This window comes from Neopelma chrysocephalum, unplaced genomic scaffold, assembly GCF_003984885.1.
Source record: "Neopelma chrysocephalum unplaced genomic scaffold, ASM398488v2 Primary Assembly neopelma1_88, whole genome shotgun sequence".
Classification (NCBI taxonomy): Eukaryota; Metazoa; Chordata; class Aves; order Passeriformes; family Pipridae; genus Neopelma; species Neopelma chrysocephalum.
The window spans coordinates 2609682-2633199 of record NW_020897750.1 but is presented as its reverse complement, the minus strand read 5'-3'; the positions used below and the strand labels follow the sequence as shown (position 1 = coordinate 2633199).

Sequence of the window (23518 nt, the reverse complement as noted above, 5' to 3'; positions counted from 1 at the left end):
CCTTATTTTAACTTCTTTACCTAGAAGTCCTAGTGCTTGTTAACTGTTGGCACAATTAGTTTTAACAAATCCATTTTGGCTGTTGCACATTTCCTTGTTTTCGCCTAGATGTCCATTAAACATCTGATTGTACGTTCTGGTATTTTTCCAAGACAGGATCTTGGTTGATGTATCTGAAATTCCTTGGTGGTTCCCCCTTTTTCCCTTTCTAAAAACAGGCCAGGTTTGTCTTTTCTTACTCTGGAACCTGACTTGACCTCCATAAGTTTTCAAAAACGGCTAATGACCTCAAGATTGTTCCAGCCAGTTTTTTAAGGGTTGTAGGATCAAGTTTCTGAGGCCCATCTGATTTGAAGATCTAACTCCTCTAAGTACTCTCTAGCCTACTTTCTCCCATTCTAGCCTTGGATCTCCCTTTTTTTTTTGTGGCAGATATAAACTCTGTTTGCCACATGATCCCAACTGACCTTTTCAGTGAAGATTAAAGCAAAAAAAGCATTAAAGCACATTGGCCTCCCTAGGTCATCTATTAAGAGTTTCTCCCTTCGCAGAGCAGACTAATACTCTCCTAGATCTTCCTCTGGCTAATAATGTACTAATAGTTTGTTATCCTTGATGTCCTTTGTTAACTGTATCTCTACCATAGCTACTCTTATTTTACACTTTATCAGAACATGAGTCTTTTCTCCTCTGCTATGTGTTCTGCTTTCTCCATCATACGTGGTTTTGTGTAATTAAAAAAAATCAAACACTGGTATATTGGTATATAAAAGGAGCTGTACCTTTTGTCTGCACCAAGATATGCACTTCTGCCTGAAAAATGTCATGGTGTTATGAATTTTTCAGTATTAGCAGGAATAGAGGTGCTATATAAACAATGCTTTAACCATTTATTGATTAGTGCTTTAACAACATTGGATTCTGCTAAAATCACAACCAGATGACTGAAAACTCATTGTTTTGTTTAAACTTGATTTTGTACCACTGCCAATATTGGAGACTTGAGTTCACAGATAAAAATTGGTGCCGACAAATTCACTGGAAAGAAAATAATATCAAAATTAAACATATCTCAACACTGGACTTTTGGCATGTTTCTCAGTACAGATATTGAGAGGGGGGTATAACAGAAACAGTTCCCTCAGGGCCTGGCAACAGTAAGGGCACCATCTGGGTTCTGTGGTCTCAGGAAGTGCAAGAAGAAGGGGAGGGAAAACTCAGGAAGGGGGATGAGAGGGAAATATTGTGAAGAGACATGACTAACAAGGCAAGTGAAAATAAGAGAGAAGGGGAGAACAAATATTTTGCTGCCTTTGGAACCTAAGAACTCCTGGTATCTCTGTCCTTCAAATGTGAAATTTATTACTTAAATCCCATAAATTATTTCTTTTCCTCTCCAATTTGCATCTGAAAGAAAACAACAAGCAAATGAGCAATAATTAAAGGTTAGCCTTTTAAAGCTTGCTTAAATCTTTCAACTGAGCTATTTCTAGAATAAGGGACCACATCTGACCCTAACATTCATATGGGCAGGATACTTCCTAATATACTTACACCAAAAAAATTGGATTCATTTTTCTGCATGTTTCATGGATGCAATATGAAACAATGAAGAAAAGGCTTCAAAAGCATTCTTATTTCTGTTTATCTCAAGTTGGAAAGAAAACAAATTAATAATTTGCAAAGCAACAAGAATTCAACCTTGAAATGCCTCTGGTCATCAATTGTTGCAAGAAAGGAAAAACAAAATGCAAAAGAAACCTGGGGATTACATTTAAAAGCCAAGAAAAGAACAGCTTCTATACAGAAGAAATGTTTGCTTTATACTCCGCACAGATGCTGTACAAGCAAAATTCTCAGTATATTAATATAAACTGTCTGAAAAAATTCGACCCGATTTCATAAGACCAGCAAAAACAAAACAAAGGGAAGCGTGACGTTTATGGGTTTTTCCTCTAGCACAACCATGCAAGCTGAGCTGTGAAACTGTGATGGAAATATTAGAGCTGTTGTGCCTGAAAAAACGCAGTGATCATTTCATTCTTCCTGTCTTTTAATGCTCCAGGGTTTTGGAGACGAATAGGAGCAATAAGTTCACTTTGCAGAATTAATGCTGTAATTCTTTATCATAAGAGCGGAGCATTACCTCAATCTGATTTTTCTACAAAATGGTTCAAAGTCTATTTTTAATGATGGCCCTAATTTGTTAACACCTTTTAAATTATTAATCCCCTTTATATTCAAGTAGTTATTGCATGTCATAACAATGTATCTATGCAGGGAAATTTAATAGTATTTTCTACATGTCAAGAAAAGGCTTGTTCTGCAAAATGCTATTAAAACTGATAATGAGCTAAATATTTGCCATAGCAAACACTGAAATTACTATATCAATCAACTTTGGGTTCTCTTATTCAATAAACAAAATTTAACCTATTAACTTTGCCTAATTTTAGGCAGGAAAAAGCTTGTTTTCAGGCATATCTTGCCCTTGACTTCATATCTTTATCATCTGATAACTACATTTTCCTGGCCAATTAAGCCATTGTTTTGAATCAGATGTAGCAATATAAGCCTTTTATTCTGTCTTGAATGCAACTGTATTACTAGATCCTGAATACAATTTTCACCAAGCAAATTTAGACTACATTTCAAAGCACACATACATCACAGGAAAATGATAAGCTATGCTCCTGAAGACACCTTTCACATTAAAGAAAAAAAAAAAGGATTTATGAGGAAGTCAAAGGGTAAAATGAAACCTTATATTGCAAATCTCTTAACTCTTCAGATCTCCACAGATTTGTTTACGTGGCAGGATGTCTGTGTGAGTATTTTCAGAAAATAAGTCCTAAAATATAAAAACCTGCATGCAAGCATCACCGCTGACAGGCATGTAAAGGAAAGCATCCTCTTTCATGAGCATCTAAAGCATAAATCTGAATGCTGATTGAATACCTAACACCCAATTCAGTGGAAAAAAAAAGAAGCAGGTTCCACCTCTGCAGAGCACACATAAGCTGAAATGGTTTATTACATAAGCTGAGAGCCTCGCCTCAGCAGTGCGTGCCGGTGTGTGATGTTGCTGCTCACGCATAAGTGGCTGCATTCACCCGCTCGTCGCTTTTGTCACAGCAAGTTGTTGTGTGATCAAGAGGGATCAAAGCGCACCCTCTAGAGGCTAAACACAACCCCCGGCTCCACGCACGGCACCCATCCACCCCGGGGCTCTCTCTGGCCCTACATCACCTCTGGCAAACAAAACGACCATAGATAGTCATGAGAGGGGTATTAAAAATATCAGCTTTGCACTGGTGTCTTGATGTAGTACGCTAGAAAGGAAGGAATGCTCTTTCGCAAGTGCATCCTGCATGGAATTGCTATCCAGGATGGTATGGGTGTGGAAACAAAATGAAGAATAAGATTTTTTTTTACCCCTGCCTGCAGTAAAGGATCACACCTTGCTTGTGCTGGACTCCATCATAACTTCAAAGAAACGTAGAGGAAGCAAAGTGCAGAAAAAAGGCATGCTCCCCCAGTTCCAAGGAAAAGAGGTGCACATACTAAATTCAATAATCATAGAATTACACAGTTGTTTGGGTTGGAAGGAACCTTTAAAAATGATCTCATCCAACCCCCCGGCAATGAGCAGGGGTATCTTCAACTAGATCAGGTTGCTCAGAGACCCATCCAACCTGACCTTGGATGTTTCCAGAGATGGGCATCCACCACCTCTCGGGACAACTTGTTCCAGAGTTTCACCACTTTCATGGTAAAAAATTTCTTATTTATTCTACCCTATTTCCATTTAAAACCATTACCACCTGTCCTATCACAACAGGCCCTGCTAAACTGTGTGTCCCCATCTTTCTTAAAGGTCCCCTTCAAGTGCTGAAAGAGTGCACTGAGGTCTCCCGAGCCTTTTCTTTCCCAGGCTGAAAAGCTTCAATTCTCTTGGCCCTTCCTCATGCAAAGTGTACCAACCCACTGATCATGTTTGTGACATTCCTCTGGACTCATTCCAACAGGTCCATACCTTCTCTGTGCTGAGGATCCCAGAGCTGGATGCAGTAATCTGTAGTTCTTACTGTAAGACTATTTCTTAGTATAGAATATTTCCAATTAAATGACAGAGAGCTGCTGCTGAATGGAAATTAACTGTGTTCTAAGCCTCATTTGGATAAGACAAAGCTACTTGTAAAGGTTCATGCTCATGGACCTTGTTCCTCAGCTTACAATTATTGCCTCTTTTCTCATATATCACATCCTGCTAAATAAAGCACCAGTGTGAAAGAATATCAATTTCATTTAATTAGGGGCAAGAACAGTATTAAGCTATTTTTTCTATATAAATTACTTCAAGAGTTGACCTAAAAGTATCAAAATTCCGCTCAGAACAATACTGTCACATGTTAAATCTCTTACACTTCACTCTCCAACACAGAACTCCGTCCATTAAGAAGCAATTTTCTAATAAAGATCTTACTTTTAATAATGATTAATAAAAATAGTGATTTTCAAAAGGATACAATGGATTGGTCATAAATACGTGTACTGTCTTAAACTGTTTCAAAGTTTTCTCTGGTTATCAAGATAGACCAAATTTTCAGGTCAAAGTTTGTCATTATTCATGTATAAAGCTGCACTTGAGGTAAACAAAATGAGTTTGTATCAGGAACTTGTGTGCAAAAGCAGTTAAATGATAACAGCAATTATCCCCCTAGTGAGCACAATGAAGCCAGGAAGTTCTGAATTACCTTATGGTTAAATTTAAAACAATCTCACATTTACAGAAAGACTGCTGTTGAAGGTTCAGAAACATTCTCAGTTTCCTTGTAGTGACATGCAATACATAAAAAATTACCATTAGTGGCTGCAGTTTCAGTTAAAACTGATTTAAGAAACACGCTTTGTAGTTTCAAGTATTCCTGCTTACAACGCCGCTAATCTGACAGGAAAACGAGGATAAAGAGTGACTTTGCATCAGGGGAGTGTTGCTCACTTCTGTCTCACACTGTGCCAATACAGAGAAGAACACGTTGGAGGTACAGCACGCAGAGACGAGCACCATCAGCCAGGAACACCAAGCCCGGCTACGGAGACTGAGCCGCTGCGGCTTAATCTGACATTGTTCTAAGAGCCCGTTTTTTAGGTGATTGTATTTGCTGGTAACAGTCAGGTAATCTTCCTTTTAGCATATGAAAAGGTGGCTAAAATCTCAAAGGAGAGAAATTTGTTTGAAGCAAAGCAAACGTGAAAGAACCTCACGGGTCTCAGGTAGATATGAAGGCCAGGAAGATTACTACACAGGAACTGCCAAACAAACATATATATATATAATATATACATATATATGTATTTCATGCAGTCAAAGTACAGTGTAGAGGACTGCACCAAAAATAATTAATGGAGACACCTTCAGAATCAGGAAAGATCTATGAAGAGTTAAGATTAATTAAAAAAATAATTCATTGTGTAGTGCATGTATGAATCCCTTTAATCCCTTTTAAAATCAAAACTATAATTTAAAATATTAAATAAAAAATAAAGTTTCAGCCGACTCTGGCAGCAGCCAAACACGTATCAGCTGCAGACACTTCAGAATCACAATTAAAACAACACTGATGGAGAAAAACTTTTTTCATCTGTTTCCAGAAAGCTGTAAAAGCACAATCCTTCAGTCTTCTCAGTAATGATTACTTCAGAAGCTCTTAAGCCCTTGCTTTATCCATGGAGACTGATACTCTCAGGCACATAGGAAACCTCAGTCTAGCCTAAATAAAATGCAACAACCTCCTTAATATCTAGACAACAAAGTTCTGTGTATGCAGAAATTACAAGGTCAGGAAAAAAAAAGAAGTTGTCCCCTTAACTGAATGTGACTGTTTATGTCAGACATGAGCAGGTCCCACACATGCATCCTTAGAGACAAATACCCGAAAATGTTTATAGATAGAGAGGCACTCCATGGTTATGGAAACTCAATGGCTACAAGAACTTGAACACGAAGCTCAAGTTCATGGAAATCAATAATGGACAACATATTTAGTTTTAAGTCTGACAGTTTTCTTCTTTCCTTTAAGAACACACATCCCCAAACACAATATAAAAACCAAACTAATATGTGCCTCTGCAGTGTGGGGTGTACATGTAAGCAGGGGAAAGAAACATCCTTTTTCTCCAGAGAGGCTCCATCAATCTGGAGCATTCTCAGCACAGAGACAACTGAAATTGGCAGAAGAAAATCAAACACACCTCTATTTCACACGGAGTGAAAGAATGTATGGAAGATCAGCTTGCTGCCTGGCCATAACTGCTTCCACAGGATACACTTTCTGTTCAATTGTGATGAAGCCATTTTTATAAAGCAGTGTCTCCTTGAGCAGAGTGTTTGCTGGATGCAATCTGAGTGGGTTTTATTGATCATTTGATCTAGTTGAAGATTGATGCTTTTTGTACTCTCTTCCCTTAGTTATAACTTCAGCAGAAGACAAATATAGCCTCAGATTTTCTTTTCCATGAATGAGACCTAGGCAAACAACAGTCTTGCCAACTTCTAACTCAGGTAGAACCTTCTCTGTAGGAAGCTTTTACTAACAGAGGCAGCTATTGATAAATCTTAGTTAGGATAGAAACAGGAGTACATTTAGAAAAGAATTTGAGTTGAGAAACTGGAGCGAGGGAACTATGGGAGATAGTTTCAGAAGAGGCATCAAGATGAGAAAAAAAATCCCTTAAGTTGCCACAGAAAGGAAAAAAAGAATTGATGAAAAGAAAATAAAAGCATTTGACAAAGGCTCAAAAGATGAGCCATTTGTTTGTAAATATTTTGATTTTTCTTTACAGAAGACTGGCAAAACAGGACTCAGTACAGCTTTATGAGAATCCAGAGTTGTGAAGGCACGTGGCAGTACTGTATAATTTTATTTTTTGAGAATATGAATTCAAATACTGAGCTCTGAACCTGGAGAAAAATCAATCTGGTTTATGAAGCATCAAAATATACAGTCTAGAATGGATAAAGAGATTGTTCAGATCTCCTATTTGGGTTTCTAGAAAATACATCCTCAATCATAAATAAGGATCTAAAGCATTTCACCTAAGTTCAGTTGCATCTCTAGTAAGAGCTGAAGTATGAGTGGATTAACTCAGTCAGATGAATTCAGAAATGTAGCTGCTTTCCTGCTTCAGAAACTTATGTAAGGAGAAGAATCCTGAATTATGTAAGAGACTTTGAATAACAAAGCTTCACAGCACTTAGAGAGACCATTTAAAAATAAGCAGCAATCTTTCCCTCTGCATTGGTCTATCTCTTGCAGGTGAAGCCCTTGCTCTTCCTGCCCTGCTGGAGTGGATATCAATCTACTGTGCTCAGCTGAGTGTATATGGACTAGCCCTAGTGTACAGTAAAACTGGAAAATAAATAAAAAGGAAACTGGATCCTAACATCAGCTTTCTACCTCCTTCCATCAGTCATGCTCATAAGAAAGAACTACATTCTGTCATATATAATTAATACTTAGCCTACGTAATCATTATAACCTTAAACCTTCAGAAATCACTATAAAATTCATTACTAAACACCAGTATGCATAAGATAATTCCTTTCTCCAAGTTTTCTGCAAAGATTGCAGGAATGAATTTGAAGCCTCCACTGGATAGAATAAACACAGTTTGGATTACACACAGCTTTAGACAAGAGAAAAGCTTTCTATCTTTTTCCATAATTTTACTGTTTAGAACAGATTGCTCATGGATGCTGTGGAAAATCAATTGCCAGATTTTTTTAAGAACAGAAAAGACAAACTTCTCTAGGAAATTACTTTAATACAGTTACTTCAATGTAGGGCTGCAGAAGGTGACTTCTTAAAGTCCCTTCCATTACTATTTTTTCTATGATCCTATGCTTATTGTCCTGGCTCATTAAATTCCACAGTTCTGGAAAAGACTAGAGATGATGATGCCAAGGTGATTTGAGTATCTTCAAATTAACCCCACAGGCTTTGGCACTGAGAAACACAAAGACTGCCAACTGCTCTCCACATTTTCCCTAGTCTACCTCTGATCCTTCTAACTGGCATCCAGTCAAAGTGAGACTGAACTTGTACACGTCTGTGTTTAAATGAACCAAAGTCCCATAGTTTACAGAGACAAATGCTAGAACCAGATTATTTTAAAAAGCAGATCGTACCTATGTGGAAACTAATTGTAGCTTTGACTGTCCTATGCAGGTAAGTAAATGAAACCTCTGTCTCCATGCCTTACCATATTTAACTCCTGTGTCAGGGGTTCTGCATCTTCTCAAGTGGTGAAGATTACAGATCTCTCCATCAGAAGGCAATTCTTTCCTCTTTACAGATTGTACTGAGGACAAATCTTTTTCTAAGAGTGCCATTAACATACATCAAAAGAAAGCCACGGAGTATACTCAGAGAAGGTGACTGCGAGGTGCTTTATAATACTGGGAAATAAATTAATTGAATTTAAATTAATTATTATTAAACCAATAAGCTTAAAATATTACTAAACAACTGGTAAGAGGCAACAAAGTAGCAGGTTGTTGTTATTTAGCTTACAATTTCAAAAGATGCAAAACATTGGCTACTGTGTCAGCCTTATTGACGACACTCAGCTTTAACTGTTCTTACTCAGACACAGACAAGCTGCTAAATGTTTAGAGATCCAAGTAGCAGGTTAAGTTCTCGCACAGCCATAAAGCCTGACTCAAGAATTCAAGGCTCAGTTTGGGCAAGGTAACAACACATTATACAATTATGCAGAAGTACTTGAACAAACAGCATATGAAGAAATGCCGTGCTGAAAATGTCACAATCCTATTATGACAATGAGTAGCACACGTGGTGGTTGCCTCTTCCTGCAAATATCAGATGTCACAGTATGCAGTTTATCTGCATCCAAAAGATGTCTTCAAACTTGCACTGTAAGGAATCTTAGTTCCTGAGTTGATACTCAATTCACTTTAGAATTGAAAGGGATGGAGAAATGTTGTGTCTCACATTGGAACTTCCTTCCAGCACTTTCAAAAGACTTCCACTGATATCTTCTTCAGTCTACCCAGGGAGGGAGAGTAACAGTGTCCTGCTGTTTTGATTCTGTGGTGAAAAAACTGGAGTGAAGAAAGAATTACACTGCAGTCTGCACAGTATTACTTTATGCTGCAGACTGTGCATAGTATCACCAACTCCAGATGGCTCAGGGAACAAGGGATTTAATTTGGAAAAAAATGTTGCAAGAATCTAAACATAGAAGTTAAATGTAAGATTCTAATGATTGAAATGTAAGATCCTACTGCACAATGTACTATGGTGGACCAAATTGTATATTTTAAGGTGACCCCTAAAAACCATAGGAAGACTTAAATGAAATTAAAAAATAGCCTGAGGAAATGTAGCCTAAAAAAAAAAATAAAATCAAGCAGTTGTAAATATGATGAGATGCATTGTTGCATGCTTATAATAATGTATATATATATTTTGCAGGTATAACTGAAGATCAGAGTTCAAAATGCCCTGAAAAATCTAAACACCTGGGTGCAAACCCTCTAGATCTCTTATTCAAAAGGGAAAAAAAAACCTCTGAAAACGAACACTTATTGTCACTTCAATACAAAACCAAAATGGATTCATTGCTGACTTCACCCATTTGCCAGTTGTTGACAGCTGTCAATATAGGGATTTGATTTCTTTATCCAGGCATCACAATCACTACATTCGTATCTTCAGAGAAAGATCTTGACTGTGAGCTGCAGTTTCACTGCCCCAACTCAATTACTGCATTCTTGAACTGCAATGTATTCATTTGTGGGCAGTGGGGCAGCCAGTGGGAGGGTATTGATTGGAGTATAATGTCATGTGTAGCAGCGAGAATAAGATGAAAAGTGTTTTCTGCTTAATGGGTTGGTATTAAGTAGGTGGGAATGGCTTCTAATTAGCCAACAATTGCTGTGTTTCTCAGTTTCCCTCCCTTCCCTCCTCCTGTCGGTCACCAGCTGCCAATCTCTCTCTCCTTTTCCTTTTTTGTGTGGAGTTCATTGCTCACTGCAGTGAAAGCCTTTGTTTAAAAAAGAGGGCTCCCAGGGTCTCATCTGCCAGGGTACAGCTTTCTGCCTGCGATGAGTAGCAACTGTCAGTTTATTTTATCTCAACCTTTTCATCATTCTGCTGAAACTGGCCGAGTGAAACCACCTGAGAGACCTGAGGATTCAGTACCTACAAGTCATTAGCCAGGGCTGCTCAGTCTCTCCCCACACAGCAAGTCAACTGAACACTGCTTAAAATATAGTCCACTTTAACCCCGTATTTTCCTATGGATGGATTAGGACTCCTCCTGCACCTTCCACATTTTAGTTGCATGATCGTTCCTTAAATATACTACAAATAAGAATAGTGAGTAACAGCACACATGCTCAAACACTACTCTTTAGAAACATAAAATATGATACACTAAAATCCAGTAATTAGAATACCCTCAGTTGGAACCTCCCTCTTATCTAGGTTATGTTCTCCAGCATGAATATCATACCTAGCAATTCCCCCTGTTATCTGAACCTCTGCTTGCCTTCAAGTTTTTGATAATGCAGCTCAGAGGGATGAATTTTGCTTACTTGTGCCACCCCCTCAAATCAATAAGATTTTATTGGCATAACAAAAAGCAGTATTTGGCCCACAATTTATAACATATATACAACACTCTTCTCTCTTTGCCATACAGTTTCTCCCTTTAGGTACAGATATATATATATATATGTACATGTACTCCACATGCACAGCCACCTTCCAAATGGCTAATGTAATTGCAGTACAATCATGAAAAACTTATCAAAGTATGTGAAAGAAATATTTTATTTTGAACTACAACAAAATTAGATTTATCTAAATCAAATTCGAAGTCATTAGCCTGAGCTATCTTTTTTCTTGTAATCACAGCTAACTTGTTGCAGTCATTACTAACAGTTTTAATACAGTAACTGAAATATTGCTTTCCCCTGTATGAACAGGGAGCCTTTTCAAGATTTATAAGAGAAGACAAGAACAGAAATCCAGTTACCCTTCAATATATCAATTGATTTCTTAATGCTTGAAATCACCAATGTTTTATCTCAATTCTCTTCTTACTGCAGCATAAATGTGCATACTTGTATAAATATCAACAAAATAAAATATAATTTGTTTTAATACTATTCTCAGAACCGAGCTAAAGGTACCAGTGAGGACAAGCTCACTGTCGGGGAATTGCATATTTCAAGATACCGTTTTGCAGACTGAAAGACTCCAGAGTCAAAGACCGGGCTCCATAGCACCCTGACATGACATTTTCCACCAGGAGACTGAAGTGTCAGGTAAACAGAGGGCTGCAAGTGCTGCACCCAAGATAAGAAGTCAGTAAATACTGTGCAGCACACATCCCTCTCCTCTCCTGGTTCCTATCAACTAGAACATTCTGTTTTCCCTTGACACTGGCTACTCAGGTATGGTCTGAAGTCCTTATTCCTCAAATTCCTTGGGTGCACCACATGAGCTGAGCAAGACTGCCACATAGCATACTCATCTTCCATTTTACAGCTTCAATTTTATATCAGCAATTAGTTAAATGCACAGCACTAAGAGATGCCCAGTTGAGATGTGCAGACATGACCAGACAGCTTGATGTCTGTGTTCATGTGATCTATAAATACCAGACAGCATAAAACACACCTTCATAGAAAAGACACAGGCTGAGTATTGGCTTTCACAGACATTCCCATTAGCATATGAATAAACATAAGGTTTACTTATGAGATGTTGGGTACTTGCAGTTCCCATTGCAAAAATTGCTGCAGAAGATTAATTCCCCACAGGAGCTGACAGCAGCTACCTTGTGTTTGACTAGTATCTGTAGCAGCTACATCTCAAAAATCAAAAAAATATGCCAGAATTTTAAGGAAAAGTAATCATAGTAAACCACTGTACCAAATATGGAAATATAAGAAAAAAAACTTTGATTAAGAACAATTTCTCCATATCAATTACTCTATCTGATACTTACTAATGTCAGTATTGTAGGATAGTAGCTACATGTTCAAAATGATGTACTTGTACGACACACTATGGAAAATACTGTGGCAAAACTTGTATGAGCCCTTAAATGGGAATATTCTGTATTATAGATAATATTGAATGCTTAACTGAGTGAGTAGAAACAAGTGAATGAGCCTAGAGGCATGGTCATCTACTTAAGCATGCATTTGGATCTTCAAGCTAATTAATCACCCAGTTGTATACTTAAACTTAGCCAATCCATTCAGACAGGTGATTAAGATCTATTAAAGGACATTTTGATACTTCACAATTTTCTATTAACCAACTTATCAAGATACTCAATAAGAAGTGTGATTCTTTCCACTGCATGCTCTGATCACAACACAATAAAAACACAGAGCTTGACGAACAGTATGAAAACAGTAAGAAAAAACTGAAAAAACTCTCAAAAAACCCCTACTGATTTTACTACATGCACAAAAGATACACCTAAGAGGGTATAAGTTGAGATGCTAGCTACTGGGTACAGAGCTAACTGACTTATACTCCCTAAACATTGGCATAAATGTGTATAAAACTGGAATTTGGAATGAAGGTGTGGGGCCAAAGAAGGATAGAGAATAATTTGCAAAGAACAGATGAGAAAACAAGAGAACAGACAGGGAATGAAGAGAAACAAAAAGACAATAAATGTTTCAGAAACAGTTCAAAAAATCACAAAATATCTCTGATGATTACACAAAAGAATAAAAAGAGAGGTGGATTTTTGGGCAAAAGAAACAGTGTTTCATAAATACATGAAATTGTGGGCATATGACACTTCACTTTTTTATACAGATTGGCTCATTCTAAATGTAAATCATGTAAATCCCAACTGTCTTCAGATCACAGAGTCTTAATAAAAACAGGAATTTGTTACTTAAACATAAGAGGAACATAAAAGGATATAGCTAGGCAGGGGGAAACATTTCAGAAAAAAACCCTCTCAAAGATGCAGAAAAGAAAACTGGCTTAGAAGACCAAGGAGAGGGAAGGTGTTTGATACACTGACTGTGACTCCTGAGAAGACCTGAGGGTTCTGTTACAGAAAATATGCACTGAGTACAGTTTCTTTGTATTGGCTTTGATTTTCTGCGTCCCAGGGTTGTTGGGAAGCTTTAGGTAAAGAAGAGTTTGCAGCAGAGAACTGTTTTCATGGTGGCCTGAGATCTGCATTGGTTGGCATGTTTGGAGACAACACCAAAAAAGGTTCTTTACAAATTCTAAGTGACAACAACCACCTCAATATTAAACAAAAGCACAAAAGCCTGATCTTTGGTGCATTATGAGGATCCACTTTCCTTTTTGAGCATAAAACCACTAGACACACCTCTGCTCACGTATGCAGCAAAGGAAAGGGGCCTGTGATGGGCACATGTGGAGAGGCACTAGAGCCACTTCAAAAGTTTGCCAACTGGCTATTCCTACTTTGGCCCTACAAACATCAGGAGACTGCCAGAGAACAGCTCCTGCTTTATGATTCTTCTCTTTGTCAATGCTTTCATTGGCAGTGAAACTTAAAACTTGAGGTGCCTCAATTCAAGGATTTCTCCAGAAGTGACCTAATGTGGTTGGGCAAGAGCTTCAATTTCTTTTGAACCATTCAAGAGTTCAATAAAATCAGAGTAGGACTGAGATCCTGCCTTGAGAACTTTCACTTTTTAACTGGTAAGGAACGTCACTTATGTAGAAGTACCAACAGTGCAGTGCACAAGACTACACTAGTTCAGTGCATAAAGCTACACTAAAGGGTCTGACAATATACTGCAGTTTGAACATCACTTCCAACTTTTTTTCCACAAGAAAGAACAATTCACCTTATTTAGGGAACCATTTTCTGCTGATCTAGAAAGCTTGTCTGAGAAAACACAGCTGGATGCCAACAGTGTTTAGCACAGGACGTGTCTAAAGGAAATGCATGGCAAGATTTAGATGTTTCCATAGAAAGTATCAGATGGGAAAAAACCTAGATGAGATCCAAATTCTCCTCTGGTTAAAATGTTTTTATGTAACTACAGATGACAAGAACATTCACAATCACACAGTCAGGATGACAGTGATTTTTTTGAACCTTTACCACCACTTAGATATAAAAGAACTGCCAACTCTTGGCAAAGACTATGAAAAAACTCCTAACACATTATGGTTCAACATGAAAATGTTCTATGAACCCTCCTCTCAAGTATGGTACTGCCAATCCACACACCTGATCCTGTCTAGCAATTCCCAATTATTTCAGTTGGTATTTAAAAAGAAATCCCAGTTAAAACCCCTGGATATTGCATTTGTACAAAGCACAAGAACAGCGACTATAAGCACTCCCTTCTCATGTTTTTTCAGATAAACTTCAGCCATCAAAAGTAAATAAAACAATCTACTGAACTCATGGAAAAATTGACACAGATGTTTATACTGTGTTCTCAGACTCTTCAATGAGAAGCTGGTGCATCCGGTCACTGATCACAATGTGGTGAAAAACTTCCCTGTCACCTTCAGTCCTTTGCTGCACACTTAATTCTTTCTGCAGTCCAAGCAATAATCACTCTCACTTTCTAAAAATATCAGCATGTATCACTAAGAAGACAATCACATACTTAAAAAACCGAATCCCAATTAATAATCAATAACAAAAGATATATGAACTACATAAGCTGATTTTGCAGAAACACACCTGTTCCATGCCATGAACATCTATACGTGTTCTATTTCAACACTTAGTTAAGATATCTAGCATTCCTATCAAAGGTACAGCAGTACAAAAAATGACTGATACTTTTGAAAGCTAAAGGTGAGACGAGATAAAATTTAGCAAGTAATGAGTGCTAGGTGATATGAATAAGAAGAGTAAGCACAAGTTTAGAAAATTTTAAGGAGATAAATGACAGAATCACCTCTCAACTTTTTTTTTCCTATTAGTTTTCCTAAATGTATATATTTCAGCATTTTTAACCACTGTATTTTTCCAGAAGTGAGCAAATAATTCTATTTGATAAACCCCACAAAAATGTGCAGAAGCCATCCTGAGAATTTCTGTAGGGAACACGGAAACCTTTGAACTACTTTCAAAATGCTTATTAAGAAGTGAGCCTTTGTGCCTCTGGCACTGGGACAGCCTTGGAGTCTGTACTTGGTAACACACCTACTTTACATAATTTAAAGTCATAGTTCTTATTTACCAGTGTGAACAAGTGGATAATTTCCTTACTTCATGTTCAGTTGCATTTTCTGAGAAAATACCTTTCAATTTCTCATTATTTTCGTCATATTAACAATACATTCTGAAAACTTAAATAAACTCTCAGCTTTTATAACTCACTATTGACATAATCCATAACCATACAGAGCTTGAAGCAGAGTCCATTGTAGATCCTATCTCCAGACTCTTGCACAGTGAACAGACCTCTGAGAGGGAAGGGGTGCCCAAAAGATTGTTTGGAGGCATGGGCATCCTCTCTGCCTTCCAAATCAAGGGGTTGAATCATTCCCATCTTCTTTATAGCAGTGATTGGGAAGAACAATCACAGTTTGGCCTCATTTCAGACTCAGTCTAGCTACTTTGTCACTGGCATATACATTTAATGATCTTTACTTGACAAATTAGTTACAAAACCCATTAATATACTATCACGAAGCAACACGCCAAAAGAAAACATTAAGACAGCGTGCTAACTTCAGTCACCACACAAGCCTAGATATTTGCCTTCTGTGCTTGCTAACTGCAGAATAGAACTTACTGACTAATAAATGATCCAAACAATATAACAGACACAAAACAGTGGCTTTGAGGGAGTGCACGCATGTGCACAATTCTTGCAGTCTCACATCAGTATCGTGATACCCCAAAATCTCTGACAGAGCTTTAGATTTGAAATATGCAGTGAAAGGAACATGCTAACACAAGCCTCTACCTTTCCACTGACATCATATAAGAACTATATGATGGATGTATATCTTTATAAGGTACAAAGGCTATTTTCTAGTTCTGATCAGTGAACCACACATTTTCTTAATCTTAAATTTTCTGAGATTAAAAAATCTGCTAGCACCAATGAGCAGGTACTGGGCAAAAACAAAGTGCACATGAAGATAGGGTTGGATTTGCAGTCAAGCATTTTGGGTACAGTGTCATGGCAGTTTTATTTAGTAGGCATTTGAGGTAACCTACAAAATTTATTAGAGGAGGAAAGACAAGATTTGCAATGTTAGAAGTTTTCCTGGTAGTGTACTTCAGAAAGAAGAGACAGTAAAAAAAAGCAGTTTATCACATTATGAAGCAGACTGTTCTGCTGTTGGACACTATTACTGAAATGGCCCATAAATTACACAGCTGTGGTAAGTTACAGTAGAGAAATGTTAACTGAATTTGTGTAACATAATCTCTGATCTCATATCTCACTTCTGACCTTCCCATTCTTTAGCGATAATCCTTTTATTAACGAATGACAAAGTTACATACAAGCTCAATCAAAAATGCACCTGGTAAGATTGCTATATTTAAACAAATTAGCAATTTTGTGCTAGCCAAATGTTTTACAGAGAAATGACTACAAACCATCTTAAAGCGCTTTGAAAAATGTGAATTGGTAGGATGAAAACTTAACTTTTTACACTACAAAAAGGACACAATCACACCAGGGAATGTACAATTCCTTATATCTATGAGAGGAAGCTGTAGAAAGAATATTGAGGGACTACATATTCGGGAGTAAGAACAAAAGCTCATTGGATTGTATTTTCCAAAGCTATGTAGGTTTAGCTGATGCATTTTAAATCATGTTGAAGGCTGCTCAAGTGTGGAATGCTAGAAATACTCCTAATCATGCTGAAGTTGATGATGCAAGATAATTGCATTGACCATAAGACTTCACAATTCATTACATGGATAAGGACAATCATTTATGCAGCACTTGAAACCATCATAAAGAAAACCCCAACAAAACAAACACAGAAAACCTATGATAGAGTGTGTCAATTTTGCCAAGTTCTCCAAAGTCAAAGAATGTAAATCTAAATTGTGGTCAAAAGCACATACTATTTCTCAAGAAAACAACTGAAGACTTTGTAGTATGAGGAAAACAATATATTTTAAGTCTACTCTCAAAAGTGTTTAAATGATTTCCAGCATCCAGGGGCTCTTGCTGAGACACAGCCCTGCCAGATGCAATGATCTGGGACTAAGAGTTGCCAGACTCACAGAAAACAATTTCTGGTCAGCATTTCATGTAATCAATATGCAAAACCAGATTCAAAATTTTCCTGCCTTCAGCACCTTTAATTATTCTTCTCTCCTCTAGAAGGCAGCAAGTCAAGAGATTATTTATTGAAAGACCAGTGAAATGTTTTCTCATCAGACAATGTTAGTCATGCTGTGGGTCCCTTTTTAGGCTTTAATGTGGAGTCACAAGCCTTTTTGCCAACTGATTCTGCTAATAATGTTTTTTATACATTTGACTAAACATAAAAAGAACAATAAAAACATATTTGTTGTTGCAGTGGCATCTCACAATGGCATAGATAACTTCTGTAAGTGACGTCAGGTAAATGAGTCAAAGGCAACAGATATAAACGCATCCTCCTTTGCATTTATTACATAAACATTGTTTTCTGACAATCCCATCCCTTTTGTCCATGATTCTGGTCAAAACATCTATTTTATTAATAAATGTTGAGGTAAATTGAGTAATTAATGGTTCTTTCTGCCTGGTTATTGAAATGATTGATTTAGAAAATAAGTCTTGGTTGAAAGACATAAGGTGTATGGCAGCACTTGAATTTAAATGTAATTGTTCCTCCACTAGCTTAAGTATTTCTTTTGCCTAAGAATACAGAAAATGCTCTTATTTTTTTGCCACAGAAGAAATGTTCAGTCAGAACAGTTACAAATAAAAACTTATTACCTTTCTTCTCCTTTTCATTAAATTCCCCTGTGGATTAAGAACTACCATTGTATTCTTGTCTTTATCTGTTTTATCCTGAAAAAGACTGAGAAAAATCTAGTAGATTATCGACATTGAGCTGTTTGAAAGAGCTAGAAATACTGCTCTATTATCACAGCAGGAATTTCCTAAGTGATGAGTTCATCATAGGATGCTCAGACAGTCTCCTGGAAGGTAGAATAAAGGCTGTACCTGAAACTCAAAGGCAGTGAATCCTAATCTTGAATTGGTGCCAGGTCATGTTTTGCCAGACAAAGATATTAAAAATGTAATGCCAGTACTAACGAGAGATTTGGCACACAAAACATGAAGAATGTTACAGATTGTGCTGACAGTGTGACACTATGTTTTCCTGGATGTAATCTGGGTATCATGAGAGTAAGCTTGGAGCACTAATGAGAAGAATGATATTGAACTGGAAGAGCTGCTAAATATGCAGTAGCCACAGGGTTCCTGGAGCGAACTGGAACTGAAATGAAAACTGCAATACCGAAAGTAACAGAGGGCAAACTAGGCACAAATACAGAAGGAAGAGAATCTCAGCAGGCAAAACTTGTTTCTGGTACCATGCTTGCCAGGACATAAAGGGCTTTTCTAACCATACTCTGTTTATCCCTGAAGTACTGTTGAAGAGGAGCATGAATCTCGAGCTTAAAGAGGCACATATTTCAGGATATAAATGAGTTTCACAACTGACTGGAGAAAGAAATGTATAAAAGTTGAACAGACAACCTTGTTAGCTGTAAGAACTAAAATACATATTGGAGATAAAAAAGATCATCCTCTCTCTTCAAGGTTCCTGGTTTTTTTGCTGTTTCCATTGTCGATTTTTGCTGGCCTCCTATTTGTATCAGCTACAGTTAGTGATCCTCATATGAAATGAGTATAAAATTGGATTCTTCTTTGGCCATCTCTGTTGGAAATCTTGGCATCTGCACTACAGGTCTAGACAGGAGACATGCACCCAAATAACTTTGACAGTCAACAAAATCTGTGAGTGTGCTAGGTATTCACTCATTGAGATAAAAATCACAAATACATATATAGCCATTGTAAAAGTGTTACCATCACTAGAACTTAATGCACTGTTATCTAATTTATCTCTTCAGTATGCCAATGAATGTCCTTGTTCAACAATTCTCAGTAGCTTCTAGTGTTGGCTCTGGTATCCTGGCCCCTGTTAAGCTGCTAACATCTTTAATTACCACTTATTTTATATATAAAATTTACAACTAAAGTCATACTTAATTTTCCAATTCTATGAAAGGGGGAGATACAGATGAAAGCAGCAAACAAGCAGTTCTTTGTCTTTACAAGTATGATACCTGAGGGAATAACACCATAACTCTGAAGCTCCATATTATAACTTTGCCCCAGCTGCCATTTATTTCCACAGTACTCCAGATTCACTCTGTTCACACAAATGCAAAGAAGAAAGTTTCAAGGTGGAGTAGCTTTATCCTTTTTCCTTCCCCAGTACAATACAGTTTAATACTATCAATACTTGGAGATAATGCATAATTCAGTTTGTCTTGTATTAATATATAGTACAAGGGAAAAAGAGCAAAGAAAATTTAACTCATGAAGACAAAGGTCTACTCCACACAAAGTCCTCCTCTACTCCACCTGAGACAAGGAAATACATTAAAAAGACCAGAGTTGCTTTTATTTTTTCCCTTCCTCTCCATTGTCAAGTATAGGGATACAAAAAATAAATCAGCACATTCTTCTGGATTCAGAACTATGTCAAGAAAAAATTACTTCTAATTTTTAGCAACAGGGAACTTGTTTTTGGATGCATCTGAAAAATGTACTGCAAATGAAGATTATTATTATTTTCTGTAAAGATTAAAATAATGATATTTGACTAAAGTAATACATCACTGTTTGCAAACAGCACCAAAAAAAGTAAGTTACCATCCAGAGCAACTCCTACTATCTGTTTCTCCCTGCTATCCTGTATTTTAACTTATTTAATTCAGTCTTTACAATAAGCACACAAAGGAGTAAATCTAACTTCCACTCAGCACAAGGATTAAGCCCAGGAAATAATTTCATAAAGCTCTACAAGAAAAATGACTTAACTGTCGAGGACAATACAGCTCTAATGTGTTTCATAACCAATGTCTTACCGACTGTAAGAGGGTCAGCGCACATGTCACTTCTGTTTTCCTTCCATGCCAGCAGGTACTTGAGGCTGACTGGATCTTCTGCTGCTACATGGCTGTTAAATGCCACCATCAGCTGATGAGCCTTTGCAATGCCACAGTAAGCCTTTGTTTCATCCACTAAAGGCACACTGTTTAAAGATTTGGCTGCCTCAGAAGCCTGACTGAAATATTCAAAAGCTTCAATATAGTTCCCCTAGTAAAGAAGAGCAAAAAAAAGAAAATAATTTTAAAAACTACTTGTAGTCATCTGTATTTTACCTTGACATTAGAGCCTACTCCTCTGGCACCTCAGAGATGTTGCAGTGGAGAGCTCAGCCCACAGAATGACTCCTGGCAGGGCATTAAGCAAATCACTCTCCCTTGCTGTTCCTTGACCCCTAAAATCCAGATGAGCATTGCTCATCTCTTTCTCAGGAACTGAATTGTTTCTTGGTTATCTGTGCAGTATCTTGAACGCACAAATACAAGTATATCAGTGCTTAAGTATTAATTCTGATTCCAGCCAGGCCTTTTAGAAATTAACACTATTGTTTCATTACATTCAACATATCTGTGGGAGGAAAGGTCCTAATTTATGGTAGTACTAAATCTTAGAAAATAAATCCTAAAAATGGAAAGAAAAAGAACAATTAAGTGATAGACCTATAGCACTGAAAAGAACAGAAATTAAAACCTACACATTTTTGGGTGAAGAAAAGGGCATACCAAACCTCAGGGATTACTCTTAATCACAAAAAAGAGAAACAGTAGGAGAAATGTATGTCAACTGTTGCTAAATAAAAAACCCAAATAATTTCTCTCTTTATCCTACAGAATACAGAAATCCAACATTTATGAATCCAGTAAAAAGGAGTATAAACTATAGCAGATAATACATTATGAAGAATTAAAAAATAAAACAAGAACTATTTTGTTATGTGAAATATAGGAGAAAAACCCTCCTCGAATTCTTGACCAAAGGGGAATAAAAAGAAAACTAGGGAAAATCATAGCAGGCTGAAGGATACTGCTGAAAAGCTAAAATAATTATTGGCATATTTCTTCATCTCTTGCATATTTCTTCTTTTCCATGAATCTACTTTGAGTAAGTATCAGAGATGGAGTCAAAAGAAGAGCTGGAGGAGCGAGCTTCTAATTTAAAATGTAACATACCACCAGACCAAAACAAAGTATATATAAAAGACCTGGAGAAATCTAAAGATGAAGAGGTTAAATTGCTGGGAAATAAGTAACATCTCTCACTAAAACTAGATAGTATAATCCAGCCTTGAAAGGTAGTACATTTTATGTTGGTATTACACAGTGGTATGACAGTGGATAGTAGCTTCATGCTCTAGTATTGGCTTTGTCTAATGTTTAATTATTATAGAAAAAAATCAGATGGCAATTTTTTCAAGATTGTCAGAAAAGGTAAGAAAGGAGGGTTTTTGCAAGGCTTTGAGGAATTTCAAAGGGACCTAATAATACTATCTGAGTGATTATGTGATAGCAAATGACATGAATTCTTTAGAAAATGAGAGGTATTTCATACTGCCTGAACTATTTGAAACTTTTAGTGGGTTTTAGTTTACTAAGGTTCAGGAAAGTCACCTTGAAATAACACACCCAGCTCTGCAGTGGCTTCTCCTAAATTCAAAACTGCTCTAATATCTGGTAAGGTCAAACAAAATATTAGCATGCATCAAGAATGCAGGGGAGAAAGACGGAAGTTCTCCATAAGAGGAATCCAGAAAAAAAAGCATTTGGGGGTAGTGTAAGTAAAAAGAGGCAAGTAGTCTGTTCAATATATTACACGTAGAAATTATGACCAAAATATAGACAACAAAGGTTAGAAAGGGTGATTTTGAAAGGGTATTTCTATTTTTATTTTATTCAAAGTGAAAGTGTTCCCTAATTTCCACATTGTCCAGTCTGCAGAACAAATTCTTATTACTTACTGTATTTAAATAATTTTGTGCAGCATTTCAGCTCTAAAATAGGTGCTAAAGGGCTCAACATGAATCTTTCACTTCTGCAGTAATGTTTTTAACCCTTGTGATTTTAAAACCCAAGGGCTACTGCACTGCAAGCACTGTATCCCTAGACACAGTAAGGGATACAGTAAGCATGGAAAATGCTACCCAGACAGGCAGCCAACAGAACTGTTCTGAGACTGGAACATGGGTCTGAAAGAAGCACTTCAAAAAAGAACTTAGAAACTATGATAAAGGGAGTGTCTTAGTTACCTCCAGCTTAATATTTTCCATCACTGTCCACCTATTGATTTAAACAGGCCAAATCAAAGACACATGGAGGCATACAGAAGAGAAAGGCCTTCCACTACTAGCACAGACCTTTGACAAACTATTTGCTGCTAGCACCCATTTCATAAATTTGGCTGAGAGAATGTAGACAGGAAATCAAACTAAGATTAAAAACGGCTTATTAGTATGCAATGCAGCATACATTAATGTATATTGCAATAAAATTTCATTTGCATTAACTGATGACTCTTTATGGGTATGTATGGCCTCAATGGTAATTTGGATACAGATTTTTCACAACACTGGAGGTTTATCATGATCTGAACTTGGAGGTTTTATTCATCCATCCTAAAAATAATACCCTACGTGTTAAATATGGAGTGAAATTTCCACCTTTTCAAAAAAAATTAAGGCATATTTTATTTAGTGAAACAGCGTCTTCTCATCTGGGAACTCTTGCAGTACCTTGATCAAATCCTCCTGGGTCATCTGACACACAAAATCAATTTTTTACCATGAAGTAAACCAAATTGCTTGAGATCATTATGCAACCAGTACTTACTCTTTCATTGTGAACTTTCCCAAGTAATACATTTGCATCCACCACGCTTTGGCTTAGATGAGCGTTCTCAGCATCCTTCATAAACTCTCCCAAGTACTTCAAAGTTTCAGCTGACTTCCCCTGACTGAAGAAAAGGACAGGGACAAAATTAAATATTTACTCAGATGGCTTCTCCAGATGCTGAAGACCTGTCCCTTTGTTCTGAGGTAACTTTACTTTGTGATGAGTCATCCATGACTTAATTATATTTCCAAATGGCCTCTAGCACTACCTGTGCTGAGCCCAATGAGATTAGTCCACACAGAACATCTGAGGGCAGAACTGAATCCTTTCGACAAAATATAACAAAATTTTTCTTCAGAATATTGGGCCATATTTTAAATCCAAGAATGAAAGCGCAGGTGATGATTTAACAGGGATTTTGAACTTTTCATTATTTAAATTTTTTTTCTACTGAGAAGATGATAACCTTTTCAATACAGGTGGACCTCACATCCTGACAAAACAAGGGAAGGAGGTAAGAAGGCTG

At 37.1% G+C, this 23518-nt stretch overlaps 1 protein-coding gene across 5 annotated transcripts in view; it reads right to left on the bottom strand.

Annotated features, from left to right (window-relative positions):
* The window catches only part of TTC29 (tetratricopeptide repeat domain 29), a 381566-nt gene that overhangs the window by 28279 nt on the left and 329769 nt on the right, over nt 1-23518 (bottom strand). For all 5 annotated transcript variants that reach the window (XM_027692737.1, XM_027692736.1, XM_027692739.1 and 2 more), the window contains 2 exons: nt 22990-23113; nt 20146-20377 (listed from right to left, as the gene is read on the bottom strand). In XM_027692737.1, the coding sequence (XP_027548538.1) occupies nt 20146-20377; nt 22990-23113 (356 nt within the window). The remainder of the gene's footprint in view (nt 1-20145; nt 20378-22989; nt 23114-23518) is intronic.